A 16,323-nucleotide genomic window follows, 5' to 3' on the forward strand; every position below is an offset into this window, starting at 1 on the left:
CCTGAAGCATATGTAACCCAAGGTAACACTGTACTGACAAGCACATAAACCACACAATGACACTTTGCTATCATAGAGAGCCCTGGTGCTGCGTTGTTGCATCATTACCTCTCCACCTTCTTAGATATGCTGGAGATCTAAGAGGCCTTACTCTGTATTCTCCCCATTTACATATATGAAATCTATTGAGGTGCAGAGCAGAGAGTTCCACAATAGAGGAGTGCATGACAATGATTTGTTCCCCATATATTGATTAAAGTCTTACATAATATAGAATTTTATCGTTCTCTTGCAAGCCAATCTGAACACTTTAAATAGAAGAGCAACTAACAAATTCAAATATAAAATAAAAGTCTTTAGAAGCATAAAGGGCTGCTTTGCTCTTATCCCCAGTCATGAATTAGGACTACAACATATCTCATCAAATAAGAAGTTAGTATAATCAATTAAAAAGTTGTCCTGATGAAATCAGATGGATTTTGTATGAGAATCTGACAGAAATAGTGGATAGCAAGCACCACTTTAGAAGAAGCATTCTCCTTTCTCTCCTACACAAGAGGGAATGACTTCTAAGGTGGGGCCTGACGCAGCATATGCAGGTATAATCCAGAAACAAAGATTATAGTCTTTGGGGTGATTGGTTAGAAGTAGGGGTGCTACTGCTGCTTGATTATGGAATTGGTTTAAAACCCTAATAAGGAGTGATTGGGCTTCTATTTGATGAACGGAGATGGAAAAAATATATACTCACATCTTCATTGGTTGTCAAGTTGGAGGCAACTAAGTAAGTGTGAAACCCTGAGAGGCCAAAAATAGACCATACTGAGAAAAAACAGACCACCAATTCCAACACAGTGAGTGAAGAGTCAAGGAAGGAACATCAGTATGTGATTGTGGAGAACCCACTCACCCCAAATAGCCCTAGACAAGCATCTTTTCCTTTAGTTTACCACCCCTCAAACCACTTTCAGCATATTTCTGGAAGGTGGCATGAACAAAAAAACTGGTTGATACTTATCATAAGTAGTTCACTAAAACAAGAAACATACTGTACATGAGGACCAGGATCCAGTTTCTGATATCTCTAGCTATTTATATGCAATATCAGATACCCAGCTTTTCAGTCCTTTAAACTTAAAGGATTCAATGATTAGTTAAAGGTACTAGTAATTAGCAGGTTTTTAAAATTTAAAACCCATGAACAAGAAAATAAAACTAACAACAAATGGCGGCAACAAAGTAAAGCAGTACATCATACAGGACAGCCATACAGTCCAGGTTAAAATGAAGATGTAAAAGGTCTCCATTTGACACCAATAAGAAATAAACATGGCACCAGGCAAGCTGCATGAAGAAGAAGAAGAAGAAGAAGAAGAAGAAGAAGAAGAAGAAGAAGAAGAGGAGGAGGAGGAGTTTGGATTTGATATCCTGCCTTTCACTCCCTTTAAGGAGTCTCAAAGCGGCTAACATTCTCCTTTCCCTTCCTCCCCCACAACAAACGCTCTGTGAGGTGAGTGGGGCTGAGAGACTTCAGAGAAGTGTGACTGGCCCAAGGTCACCCAGCAGCTGCATGTGGAGGAGCGGAGACGCGAACCCGGTTCCCCAGATTACAAGATTACCGCTCTTAACCACTACACCACACTGGCTCTCATCAAGGGAAGTCTGATCACATGGCTGAATATTATTTCTGCTTTGGGCCACTGGGAATTTGTTTTTCAGATTGGGCACGATTGAAAACACTGGGCTACGTAGTCAAATTTTTACAAAATGAAGCCATTCTTTGTATCAGTCCTAGCTGTTAGGCAGAATTATATGGACAATTCTGCAAAAAGAAAAAAAGAGATGATTAACAAAGATCGAGCCCCAAAGCAAAAGTTTTCTTTGACCGCTAGAAGAAGATTCCCTGTGTGAGTGATCATGAGAGTTTGGCTGTTTCTTGCTTTACCCACTCAGAAAACACGTTGAAGGACATTTTAGATTTTAGAATCTGTTATGCTAAACTGGCTCTTTCTTTGTCCCCAACAAAAAAAAGGAGGGGAGGGGGGAAGGAAGACCGATAGTGAAAGGATATCTTGCTGGTGTTGCTTTCAAAACAGTGAGAAAATCACTTCCCTGGGAGCCTGCAAAGCAAAGCAAAAAAGGAATGAGTTGAATGAAGCCATTTTATATTTCAAGCATGCAAGAGGTCACGTGACACTGACAGCATACAGAACCCTTCTGGAAGCTCAGGTTCTCAGGAAGACTGAAGCAGTGAGGCACGTTTTCGGCTATCCTGGATAGGTCTGCCTAAATTTAGCACGATAATGCAAGTATGTAAAATGTTGTGTTCTACCAGCTTTTAAATAACACTTTACAGTTGTCTTGGTGTTGTAAATTCTCCCTCCATCCAAAGAGATTGGTGGCATGGTGCATTGAAAAGCATCCTGGCTTGGAAATGTGCTCACCCAGACACCTACAGGGACAGCTGAAGAGCTTCTGGTTCAGAAAGTACTTTATTAAAAGCTATACTTACGCAGGGCAAGATGGGTAATGACACAAGCGAAGATGAAGGCTGTCAGGAAGGAGAGGGAGAGGATGAAGGCATAGAAGTATCGATAATTTCGCTTCCCTACGCAGTTGCCCACCCAGGGACAGTGGTGATCAAACCGTTCTGTGGGGGGAAGGCAACAAGATGATCATATTAAGGTGGTTTACATACCACACACCCAAGGAAAACAAAAGCAAAAGAAGCATAGCAGCACCATGAATTTGTCTAATTCCCTTTTAAGTTGGTGGCCATCACTACATCCTATGGTAGTTAATTCCATTTTATATTGTGTACTATATTCCTTTTTGTCTGTCCTGACTCTTCCAACATTCAGCTTTATTGGATGTCCCACTGGGTCTAGTATTTTGAGGGAAGGAGAAGATGGGAACTCACTCCTGTACTCATTCTCTACGCTATGCATAATTTTATACATTTCTATCTTGTGCCCCCAAAGTTGACATTTTTTCTAACCTAAAAAGTTGTAACCATTCCTCTCTGGGCAGTTGCTCCAGTTCCTTGATTATTTTGGTTGCCTCTTTCTGCTTCCTTTTTTAACTCTAGAACATCATTTTTTAGGTGTGGCATCCAGAACTGTACAAAGCATTCCAAGTGGAGTCACACAATAGATTTGTATAGTAGCATTATTATATTGGCAGCTTTATCTTCAGCATTTCAAGTATATTTTCAAGAGAATGCACTGCAAAAAAATAATAATACTGGAGGCCACTCTTAGGACTATGTCCTCTTCTAATATATACACAGTGAGAATAATAACTTGATTTTTTTAAAAAGAAAAAAGGAGAGGGCTGTGGCCATTTCAAGTCACTTTGCCTGAAATCAATGGATGCTTCTGATTGTATCACACATAACCTTGTTGAGGGCTGACCTTTCGGGGGATATTCAGGTGTTGGCTTGGTTGTGGAAAAGCCAACTCTTAAGTCTTCCTTTGGCCATTAAGCCCTCTGCGTGGATCTATCCTGTTATAAATTATATTCCTTGTCCTGCAGCACTACCAGATCTATATGCATTTAAAGACTCCCAAAGCAAGGATTTGTGGCCTTACTTGTACAAAAACAAGTACACTAGTCATGTTATAATATCTGGTCCCTGATCCTATATTCCTCACCCTCCTCTCTCTTACACACACAAAGGATACTGATTATTTTGTATTTTTATGCTGCAAACTGCTTTGAGATCTTTGGATGAATATAAAACATATGTCTTACTGAAAAGCCTTTGAATGGCTGCTGGCCATAGCCTGCCCAGAACATGGTTGTTCTGTGCTGCCCAGCAACTCAACCTAACATTACACTTCCTTCAAGTTGGTTCTTGTAATTGCTCTCTATAACCTACATGACTATACATGTACTTGGCTGAGGAAGGAAATCTGTTTTCAGACTGAATTCTTGAAGGTATACTCATCAGTCTGCCTTAGCATATATAGAAAGAGAACGAGAGAAAGAAACTGCGCAATTCAAGCATCCAGCAATCCATTTCATGACTGATTGTCTCCCAGAGACCTCCCCCTCCCCCTGAAGCACTATACGTCCTGGCAAGAGTTAACAATGTGGGTGTATCCAAAGCTTTTGTTCATGTCTTGATATGCCCTTTAATGTTTATTACAATCCACTGCTAAAGGAAAAATTCACCATTACAAACAGCCCAGGAATGGAAGGCATTTAGGGCTGAATTTTCTTTAAAGCAGAAATATTTTTGCAACTTGCCTGTCCCTTGAATTTTCAGCAAGGTTACATTGCGCTCAGTATTGCTGTGTCACCTCTCCATAACTACTTCAACAGATCCTAGCATGTCTAAGAACTTGGCAATCTTTTCCAGGAATATACATCTCCCCTTCTCCAAGAGGATGCTCCCTAAGTCAGTGCAATCCTGATCAAATTTGCAGATGACACCAAACTGGGAGGGGTGCCTAACACCCCAGAGGACAGGATCACACTTCAAAACGACCTTGACAGATTAGAGAACTGGGCCAAAACAAACAAGAAATAATTTTAACAGGGAGAAATGTAAAGTATTGCACTTGGGCAAAAAAAATGAGAGGCACAAATACAAGATGTGTGACACCTGGCTTGAGAGCAGTACATGTGAAAAGGATCTAGGAGTCTTGGTTGACCACAAACTTGACATGAGCCAACAGTGTGACGCGGCAGCTAAAAAAGCCAATGCAATTCTGGGCTGCATCAATAGGAGTATAGCATCTAGATCAAGGGAAGTAATAGTGCCACTGTATTCTGCTCTGGTCAGACCTCACCTGGAGTACTGTGTCCAGTTCTGGGCACCACAGTTCAAGAAGGACACTGACAAACTGGAACGTGTCCAGAGGAGGGCAACCAAAATGGTCAAAGGCCTGGAAACGATGCCTTATGAGGAACGGCTAAGGGAGCTGGGCATGTTTAGCCTGGAGAAGAGGAGGTTAAGGGGTGATATGATAGCCATGTTCAAATATATAAAAGGATGTCACATAGAGGAGGGAGAAAGGTTGTTTTCTGCTGCTCCAGAGAAGCGGACACGGAGCAATGGTTCCAAACTACAAGAAAGAAGATTCCACCTAAACATTAGGAAGAACTTCCTGACAGTAAGAGCTGTTCGACAGTGGAATTTGCTGCCAAGGAGTGTGGTGGAGTCTCCTTCTTTGGAGGTCTTTAAGCAGAGGCTTGACAACCATATGTCAGGAGTGCTCTGATGGTGTTTCCTGCTTGGCAGGGGGTTGGACTCGATGGCCTTTGTGGTCTCTTCCAACTCTATGATTCTATGATTCTATGATTCTATGATTCAATGTGTCAATTTAAATCCTATATCAAGGAAACCAAAGTTTTGCTTTCAAAATGCATGCATTTTTGTGTATGTGTGTGTTCAGTGAGGGGAGTACTGTCTAGTCACTGCAATTTACATAAAAAAGAATGTTATACACCTTAGAAATTCTATAAGTATTGTGTTTCATGTATTCTTCCTCCAAGACACTAGAGAAATGGCTTGGTTAATCTGTTGCATGTACACAAGAGAGAATCCTGGAGCAATTTAGAACAAAAGATTATTGTTCTTCCAAGACTGAGGCTTTCACGTTTGAAGTCTGGCATTGGGGGGGATGGTTACTGAAGCAGCAAAAACAGGAAAATGGAGATGGGAGTACAACAAAAATTGGGGTGGGGAGGTGCAACAGTCAACAAAGCCTATCTGATCCGTTAAGCACAATGAAGCCCATCAACCAGCCAATGGAAGTCTAGCCCAGCCCTCTCTTCACTCTGCAAATAGACAATACTTCTCTTCGTGTGTCTACCCAGACTGAAATATCATCATCTGGGGTATAGCTGAGATTGATTATGGAAGAGGAGGCACACTGCCTCATATTCACACACTTCTGGCCTTCAGGTGAAGCAGGAAGATTAGATAAGAACTGCAACCCTGACAGCCTGTAAGGCAATTCTTTCTGAACTTACCTACACAGTTGTCACAGACACTGCAGTGGGAGGTCCTGGGAGGACGGAACATTTTGCAAGTATAGCAGTATTTCAACTTCACCATGTATTTATTTATAACAACTTCCATGGTGCGGGCAGGTGGGCGGTAGGTTGAAGTGCCCAGGCTGTCTGCAAAGGCAAAAACATCCACATATTACACTCATCCCAGAATGGAACACAGGGATGGAGGGAATGTGACCATCTTCTCTTTGAGTCCCCTGTCCAAAAGCAGAACTCGCAACTCACACACATGCCATCTGAACAATAGAACGCCACAAGTATGAAACAGAATCCATTTTTGCAGTGCATCTTTTAGAGGCTAATTTTTAAATATGCATTGTTCCTCATGTCTATACAATATTATAACTCATACAAAAAGTGTAGGATTCTGAACAAACAACCCATGTTCAGAACACACACCCTATTTTAAAATGAAAGTTTACTTGAATTAGATTTTTAAGAAAAGCCAGAGTGGAAAATAGATGTGTGAATTACTGACCTCAAGACAGAAAGAATCAGACCTTTCGGATTCTCACATGTCTTTCTCTTTAGAAAGATAAACTGACAGCCTGATCTTGTACAGGATTTCTCTTTGGATTCCTATATCCAGTCCTTATGTTCTCTGGTGCTACAAGCCTGGCTGCAACATTCAACAGAACAGGCCCCTGGCTACAGGCAAGAGGCTTTAGAATTGTGGAATTTTTTTTGCAGCTCTGAAGCAAGCAGGTGCTATATTATGGTCTACTGTGTCTGCTGGTTGCTTGGATCCTTGCAAAGAATACTGGAACAGGTGGGCCAGCTATGGTCTGATCCAGCAAGAGCACATCTTATGTTCTTAAGCAGGCTTCCACATCTTTGATTGCCCAACTAATGAGGGCAGCTAGACAGTCTCTACCCTAATGAGCATGATCAGCATCTATCCTAACTTCCAGGCTTTGAAACTACAGAGGTAGGCAGGGATTGTCCCCGCAACTCTACGACAATCCCTGGCTCCCTCCCCAATACCAAGGTTGGAAACAAGACTGGGTTCTTTGGCAATTATGTGCCTAAGGTGCCTAAAGCACTTCAGTCATACAGAGGCAAGGGGGCAAGATCCTGCCTGCTTCCTTACTTCAGAGCTGGAAAAGGAGGTAGGGGGTTTCCTTGGCTGCTACTCAGCAGATGAGCCCCTCTGCCAAACAGCAGCCAAAGGCAACACTCTCTCTGCCAAAAAAAGAAGGGGGGTGGCTAATGCTTGATTAAGGTGCATTCCACACATGAAAAAAGGGGGTTTCATTAGTCAAGCTGGAGGGCACATGCAGGAACACAGTTTTTGTTTCTTGACTACAAGGCCAGCAAAATATTGTGGACCACTGGCAAGTCTGAATAGTAAGGATCACTTACAACAGATTAGTTGTGCCTTAAACTGTTAAGAGATTCTAAGTAGGTACTCTTGCTTTGTAAATTTTGCACACAGTGATGGCTTAAGATGACTCCAGCAAAAAGATGACAATTCGAGCATTTAAGACCTCCAAAGGACCTGATACAATCTGTGGGCATATCTTTGACATTCCTGCTTTAAGTGCTTTCTTTATAGAATTGCTGCTAGTCAAATCTATAATCTGATCCACTGTGAAACATAAAATATGCCAACTTTCTACCTTATCTCCATCTTATCCAAGCACTCCCAGCTAGCATCACACTATCAGGCTGAAGCTAAGTAAATGGGAGAAGCTACTGAACACAGCCTCCAGACATTTTTTCTGTAGTGCTATTGCACAATAATTCTTAGCGTGGCAGAAGAGTTCATTTTATTTAGCTGGATTCTCAGTGGCATGCAGCTTCAGTAGTTAAATCTGTATTCAGAAAATACAGTTAACACAGAACGTAAAATCACAGCCAGAAGCAAATCCAGGCTACTTGGCTATAAACAACTGTACATTTAAAAATCATTTCATCAGCGCACCTCCCCTGCAGATCTAAGGAATTGGGGAGATAACATATGGAATAAGGCATTTCCACAGCTACACAGGCTTCAGACCACTTACAGCAGTAAAGGTGAATGCCATGCTTTGAACTGAACTCAGAAGCAAATAGGAAAGCAGTGCAGTTGGGACAGAATAGGATTAATATGCATTTACATGTGAGTTAGACTCCAACCAGTATCACAACTCTAAAATGCATCTGGACAATTGACTTTTGTCCCATGTATTTGGTTCCTTACCCTTACAACTCTATTTCCCTTCTCCACAACAGCTCCTCATTGTCATTTAAGTTGCAGTTCCATATTGCTGGATAAATTGATTTGCAAATAACTGAATTACACTCAAAATGTAGTTCTTTAGATTTCAGTGGACAAAATGAACAGGGGTGATGTTATAATATGCTTCTTTACCAGCTTTCATATAACAAAATCACAAAACGGTTTACAATATACATTAAACCAATAAATAAAACCAATTCTAAACAAGCCAATCAATGTTCATCAGACCTGTCAACAAACCTCCAAAAATGTATCTGAAGAATCAGTAAAGCCATGAGAACAGGTATTTGTCTCCTCAATCACAAAGCTTGGGCACAGGGAAAGACTGGTTTAAACTCACACTTCCAATTCCTAATGAATTGGGATCATATGGATTTCAAGTAAGCCATCCTTCACCTCCTTTTACCAATCCAATGAATTTTAAGATGCAGCATTAAATGCACTTCTGGTGGGAGACTAGATTCTGAATAAAATAGTGACCTTACAATGTTTATATAAGTTATTACTCCATGAAAATTTAGTCTAGTGTGCCTGCCCACAAAAATCAGTCAGTTCTGCTGTAACCTCTCCTCTCCAACAACTTTGTAAGCTTCCCTACCTGGTTACCTACAAGTGAACAGCCAGAAACAAATTATGACAGACAGCTAGAAGCTGTCTTCCCTCCGTGCTCTGAATGAGAGAGAGAAAGATTGTTTAACACACACAAGCTGCCCCTCAAACTGCTTCAGAGGAATGGAACAGGAAAAGGGCTGGGCAATATATCGTCCAAAACCGGTTTGAAGTTCACATTGTGATAATTGTTTCATAATATTTGAGCTGGCAATATATTGTGAATCACAAAGTGTATAAGGGCTAGGCGATATCTGGTTTTCAACATCATGACAACTCACCAGTTAAACATTGCGATAACTCACTAGCTAAACATCGCAATAACTCACCAGCTAAACACTGCAATGTTATCACCAGCTAAACCTCACAATATCACCAGCTAAACATTGCAAACTACCACAATGTCTGAAATAAGGATGGAACTATACAGAGGCAACTAAGGACAATATCCTGGCAACTGCAACTAAGGGGTCTAAAATGGATAAATAACAGTATTATCAATCATCACATACTCAGTTTCATCAGCAGGCCAAAATGCATCCCAACAGGACTTTTGATTTTGGGCTTGGCTACCAAATGGTGGTATTCAGGATAATCCAAAGTACGGCAATGAGTCATTAGTGAATTCAAATAATCTGGGACTGCCAACAGGCAGGAGGCAGAGGCTAGGAGGCAGAAGCAGCAGGGGCAGAAACAGCTTGCCATGACCGCAGTACGTGTCGGCAGTAGTAGTGACAACCTGCAAGGCCTTGCGGCAGCGGAATGAACAGTGACAACTTGCGAGGCCTCGCGGTGGCAACAGGAGCTGGGGGCAGTAGTGGTGGTGGCACAAGCAGTGGTGACCTGTGAGGCCTTGTGGCAGTGCTAAGAGTGACGGCAGTAGCGGCAGCACCCTGCGAAGACTCACAACAGTGATGGGAGGCAGTGGCAGCAGCAGTGGCAGCCTGCAAGGGCTCACAGCAGTGACGGGAGGTGGCAGCTGTTGCGACGGCAGCATGCAAAGCCTCAAGGCAGTGACAAAAGGTAGCTGCAATAATGACATCCTGCAAGGCCTCACGGCAGCAATGGAATATGGCTGCAGTAAAGGCAGTGGCCTGCAAGAGAGTGATGGCAGCAGCCTGTGAGGCCTTCCAGTGGCGATGGGAAGTGGCAGCAGTAACAGCATTAGCCTGTGAGGCCTCGCAGTGGTGACAGGATTTGGCAGCAGAAGTGGTGGTGGTCTGCAAGGTCTCGCAGCAGAGACCTGCTGGGACTTGCAGCAGTCACAGGAGGTGACGGCAGTAGTGGCATCCTGCAAGGCCTTGCGTCAGTGACAGGAGATGGCATCAATAGTAGTGGCAGCCTGCAAGGCCTCGCCATAGTAGCAAGAAGTGGTGGTGGCCAGCAAGTCCTCCTGGCGGTAGTGGGAGTTGGTGCAGAAGTTGTGGCAGCCTGCCTCAGTGAGGCCTTGCAGGCCACCTGTGCTTTGGCAACTATCTCCTGCCACCACTGCAAGATTTTGAAAGTCGCTGCTACTGCCACCGGCATGACAAGGCCTTGCAGGCTGTCACCGCTTCTGCCACTGCTGCAAGGCCTTGCAGACCACCACTACTGCCGCCACCACAAGGCCTAACTGGCTGCCACTGCTTCTGCCGCCGCCCACTGCTGTGCTGAGGCTTCGCGGGCTGCTGATTATTGTACCTCTGCGGCCAGGCTCCTGCTGCTTCTGTGCCCTCTTTGTTAATAGTTCTGCTGCCGCAAGGTTGTATTCACTATAACTCATCACCATACTTTGGACTGTCCGGAATACCACCATTTGGTAGCCAAACCCAAAACCAAATGTCTCATTTGGATGCATTTTGGCTTGCCTGCTGCTAAAAGTGACCATGAGGTGATTGATAATATCATCATCTATCAGTTTTAGACCTTTAAGTAGTAGCAGTTGCCAGGACATTGTCCTGTTCGCCTCTGTGTAGTTCCTTCCTTATTTCAGATATCGATGTATCATGATGTTTAGCTGGTTATAAATTGCAATCTTGAAAACCAGTTATTGCCCAGCCCTAAACAGCAACAATAAATATCTGGCTCAGTTGAGGAATTGGCAGAAATGATCTGACAGCTTATCACCACCAAGGCTAAAACACAGGATAAGCTCCAAGTTCAACACTCACTATGCCTGCATCAGAATTTGTTCCAAGCCACAGTGCAGAAATGAGAAGGCTGGTACAATATTTAAGCCAACAGCAAAGGTTGCAAGGCTTTTAGCTGGGGCAATCAGAATAAGATCCACTATTTGACTATTGATTCAAAATGCTAAAATGTATTTCATATAATTGACTTTTTATTTCTATTTTTTGTATACCATATTGTTGTTTTATTGTTATGGCCGATGGCTGACGCAAATAAAGTTTCATTCATTCATATTTAAGCCAATAAATTCGCATCTCTTTTCCTGGTCACTTCATATTAATCTTTTTGACAATTTTCGTGATTTAAATATAATTTGTTGTAGGGACTGGTGAGTATCACTATGCTAGTCTGCCCAGTTTGATATGAAGATGAGTTTACTGAATTAGTTAATGGTGGATTTTATCTACTATTTTTGTACTAATGACATGTTTTTATTCTGTTTGCTGTTGTTATGGAGTGTTTGCAGTTGCCTTGAATGTCACTGGCAAAAAAGGAAGCATAGAGATCTTTTGGAAAATCTTGTTTGCTTTAAAAATTAATGAAAAAGTATTCATTTTGCTCTTGGTAACTCTGGACTGACTGCTCAGTGAGCCACCATCACAACACATAAAGGGTTGCATTTTTTATTAGTAGAAGTAACAACAAAAACAACCCAAGTTTTGCAGTAGGGTAGAGCAGATGTCCAACCGGTTGACTGCGATCGACAGGTAGATCCCCGGGAGATGGGTTCGCCTCCCCTGCCACCCTCTCTGTCGCTCCGTCACGTCTAGTGAGCGGTCGTTTGGCGTCTGCTGCTGGTGATTGGGGATACAATAGTTTCATTTAGTGCTGGACGCATTAATTAGCAGCCTACAGTGGTGCCCCGCAAGACGAATGCCTCGCAAGACGAAAAACCCGCTAGACGAAAGGGTTTTCTGTTTTGGAGGTGCTTCGCAAGACGAATTTCCCTATGGGCTTGCTTCGCAAGACGAAAATGTCTTGCGAGTTTTTCCGACTTTCCCCCCCCTTTTCCTAAGCCGCTAAGCTGCTTATCCGCTAAGCCGCTAAAAGCCGCTAAGCCGCTAATAGCGCTAATCCGCTAATGGGCTTGCTTCGCAAGACGAAAAAACCACTAGACGAAGAGACTCGCGGAACGGATTCTTTTCGTCTTGCGAGGCACCACTGTATTAGGGATTTTTTGCATACTCTCTTTAAAAAAGCTCAGAAACTCTTCTCTCTCCTCTCCGATAAAAGCTCAACAACTGTGGGGAATCATCCCCAAGAAAAGCTGAACTACTCTGGGCAATCCTCCCCTTCCACCCACCCACCCACCCCATGCACGGTCCTCCTCCCTCCAATGACAATGGGTCGATCACTGCCAGTTTGTTTTTTTTATACTGAGACTAGATTGCAGACTCTTAGGAGTTGAACATGCCTGGGGCAGAGGAAACAGAACTATGTTATCTGGCTGAGTCATCTGGGAAATTGGTCATGTGACCTATGAAGGGTTATATCCAACAGGAAGCTAGAGACACCTGCAATTCCCTTATTTGAAACATACACAATCACCATTTTAGGATCCAGCTTCCTACTACAATGAATTCATACTCCTAGGTCCCCAGGCTTCATCTCTCCCGGAGATTCTGGAAAGGCAATGTCACACAGGATGGGCCTGCTGCTCACTGTCACCACGGGCTTTCCCTAGAAAAGGTTTAAGCCAGTGAAGATCTGGCAACTGCTTTGTCTCCCTTCATGATAGCCTCAGACTCAGGAAAATGCTCAAATGAGGATGTTGCATACCATGAGATCACAAGCAGAGCTTTAAAATTTTTCCAAGGATGTAGAAGAATGACAACTAGAACCTCACCTATCCATTTCTCCAGGTCTGCAGCTTCACTGGGGGTGGCTCTGGGCAGGATTCCAGGATCTCTGAAACTGGTCTGCAGCAAACAGCTGATGACAAAGAGGAACAGGATGCCAGCAATGATGGGAATGGCCAAGGTCAGGTTACGAGCCAAGAAGGGACAGCTGAAAAAAAGAACAACACATTTTTAAAGTAGGGCCTCCATTCACCACACAAACACTTCACTCACGGACAGTTTCTCTTAGTTGGCCACTGGAGCCAACAGATCATAACTTCTTCAGATTCCACCTTGCAAAATTCTGTAGATCTTTTAGAAAAATATGATTAAGGACCACCTTGCAAATAAGCTCACAAAAGTTAAATGTCTGCAAAAATTACTAGTCGGCTAAGAGGCAAATTGCTTGTGCATCCATGCTCGTTGTGGAGTTGGGACAGAGTGGATGAGGGACAGACTGATCTACTGCCCCTTCCCTTTATGGAGTTTCATATGCCTGCCTACATAAAACTGCCAGGCAAATTGCTAAATGCAAGGCTGGATTAAGGGGCAGAGTGGACAGCAATGGCTATCTTATGATGTAAGAATCATTTATATCAGTCATAGCTTATTCATGGAGTAAATCCTTCCCTACTACACAATCCTTTTAAAATGTGTTGTTGTTTTTTTTTGCTGGGGGGAGTTATTGGGTATAGGGTGGCATATAAATTCAATAATTTAAAAAATCTAGTTTTTCCTTAAATCCTGAAGAAAGCAAATCTACAAACTAGAGTTACTCTATTTTCCCCTCCTTTTTTCAACACATCTCCACTAAGTTCTTTCAAGTGTAAGCTTGATACAGTTTCTAAAGACTGTTTAGTCGCACAGCTGATGCCCTCTTGTCTTATTAACCTGCTGTGTATATATCCACTTTTATCATTGTTTTTTATATAATGGATACAGCTCTATTTTTAATGAAAAAATAGTTGAATCTCTTTTCAGATTTCTATCACAGAGATATTGTGAGGGAGGCCACAATTATTATGTTTCACTGAAGCAGAACAGGGACTATGAGGTAAGTTACTTGTCAACGGCTACCCAGGGCCAGTATGACTGCATGAGACTTGACAATGCCAATATTTGTCTGGATTACACTGGTTCACAATTATTTGGTGTTGGAAAACACAGTGAATCCACTGGTAAGAACAAGCTTCACTGCCTCCAGCAATTTTGGATCACCTTGCTGAAGCACAGCCATTTCCCCCTTCTCTTTAACTCAAGGTTGACATGCCACCAGACACTGTGCCTCCAGCATCTACTCTGAGCTATACAGTTGTACCTTAGATTCTGAACAGCTTAGTTCTCAAACATTTTGGCTCCCGGATACCGCAAATCCAGAAGTGACTGTTCTGGTTTGCGAACTATTTTTGGAAGCCGAACGTCCGGGCTTCCATGTCTTCCTATTGGCTGCAGGAGCTTCCTGCAGCCAATCAGAAGCCGTGCTTTTGTTTCCAAACGTTTTGGAAGTCGAATGGACTTCCAGAACAGATTCTGTTTGACTTCCAAGGTACGACTGTATTCTGGTCCACGAAAGTGGGTGGCCAGATTACTGGAACTGTTGCGTCTGATGTTAACGAAGCCAGATCCAAACAAGACTTTTTATAAAAGAACAGTAACTCCATCTGAATCCAGAGGTAGCAATGACATTTGAATCCTTATTTAGGGTTTCCATATACGAGACCACAAGTATAGTCCAAGGACATGTCACCATATCTGGAAGAGGGGGAAATTAGCGAGGGAGAACCTGATCATGCTGGGCCTGGAGTTGTCAAGGGTAACCATGGCATTCTTTTTAAAAAGGAGAAGCAGGGTGGGTGGGAGCTTGATTTGAGAAGTGGGAGTGAGCTGTGTGTCATGAGGTAAATTAATACTATTTCTGTTCTGTTCTTTTCAGTAAAGAACAGATTTTCAAGGGCTGGGGTTGTTTGGCAGAAAGACAGCCACAAAGGCTGCAGAAGGTACAGTGAATGAGCTGATACTAAGACTATGGCAGAAGCACAGTTTGTGACAGAGGCTTGTCAACTAACCAGGGGAAAATGTCCTTGTCTGATCCTGTGTCTTTAAACAGCCGTTTGGTCTGTGGAAATCAACAGGTGAAATTTCACATAGCTTGGAGATCAATATTACCAATTCTTGGCATGTGCCATTCGAAGCACGGATGCAGAGACCAGCTAAAAGCCCCACAACCCTGGTCAATGGGGGGAAATTCAGCACAAGCCCTGCTTCCTCTTAAATGTTTATCACGAGCAGCATGCAACATATAACATATCACGTTTACTAATCCCTACTGATTTTAGTGGATCCCAAGCAGCTACTTAAGCTTATCTATGTAAACAGGGCTGTTTCAAAGGTTAACTAGGATTGATTGATTGATTTTATATATCGCCCTTCATCAAAAGATCTCAGGGGAGGTCACAGAATAAAATACAAGATAAAACACTAGTAAAAAATTGAACCAAAACATCAAAACAATACCCCTCTTTCCCACAGATACATTTAACAGGCTGTAGTATATTAATCAGCCAGGTTGAAGAGGAACGTTTTTCCCTGGTATCTAAAATGTATATACTGAAGACGTCAAACAAACCCACCCCTGGGGAGAGTGTTCCACAAACAGGGAGCCACTACAGAAAAGGCCCATTCTCATGTTGCCACCCTCTGGACCTCAAATGGAGGAGGCACACAAAGAAGGGCTTCAGATGATGAACACAGAAGTCCAGGACGGTTTATATAGGGAGAGGCGGTCCAGAAATGGATCATCTCAACAATAATGTATTTATATTTGCATGGATTCTGGAGTAACAGCCTTTAAACCCAGCACACTGGCTGAGGAAGAAGCACGCTTCCCCCTTCATTCCCACCCCTACTACAGATAACCAAAAGCACAAGCAAATGGAAAACAGCACAAAACCCCCCTGCCAGCCAGCATCTTGCAGTCTGCCTTGCAGCCAAGGCAAAAGAAGCATGGATTTCACTGAACAGTGGGCAGAAAGGGGAAGTGTACACAAGCGAAAGAATGGCAAAGGTCCCTTCTAGCTCCAGCCCTCCAATCTGCAAAACTACATGGCTATGAGTAGAGGAGAGAGCCCCTAGTTATTCCAAGGCCCTATTTCACTTTTCAAAATCACATCAACTTTTGATCTAGCAGGGGAGGGGGAGAGAAAATTCCAGAGAGGAAGCTTGTCAACTTAAGGAACAGCATTAATATGTCTTCTGAAGCAAAGTCAGCTTCTGAGAATATAAAGTCAAAGCTGAAGGTGGTTAAGGTTTACTGTGACTGCAAACAACTGGATGTAGATTTACAGGCAGCTAGGGTACTGCGGCTGGTCTCTGTTTATGTTTAGGTAGTTGACATGTGTGGTGTGGTACAAGATGGCATGGGGCTAGTGCTACTGCATACAATGAGGGAATGCCACAATCACA

General features: G+C 42.9%; 1 protein-coding gene across 4 annotated transcripts in view; it reads right to left on the minus strand.

The window, feature by feature from the left end:
• ZDHHC18 (zDHHC palmitoyltransferase 18) overlaps positions 1–16,323 on the minus strand; it is a 32,568-nt gene that overhangs the window by 12,221 nt on the left and 4,024 nt on the right. For all 4 annotated transcript variants that reach the window (XM_079986208.1, XM_079986207.1, XM_079986209.1 and 1 more), the window contains exons 2-6: positions 12,870–13,030; positions 5,983–6,132; positions 2,513–2,650; positions 2,072–2,120; positions 752–854 (exon numbers count right to left, since the gene is read on the minus strand). In XM_079986208.1, the coding sequence (XP_079842334.1) occupies positions 752–854; positions 2,072–2,120; positions 2,513–2,650; positions 5,983–6,132; positions 12,870–13,030 (601 nt within the window). The remainder of the gene's footprint in view (positions 1–751; positions 855–2,071; positions 2,121–2,512; positions 2,651–5,982; positions 6,133–12,869; positions 13,031–16,323) is intronic.

The sequence above is a fragment of the Podarcis cretensis genome (genome assembly GCF_951804945.1).
Source record: "Podarcis cretensis genome assembly, chromosome: 8".
NCBI lineage: Eukaryota > Metazoa > Chordata > Lepidosauria > Squamata > Lacertidae > Podarcis > Podarcis cretensis.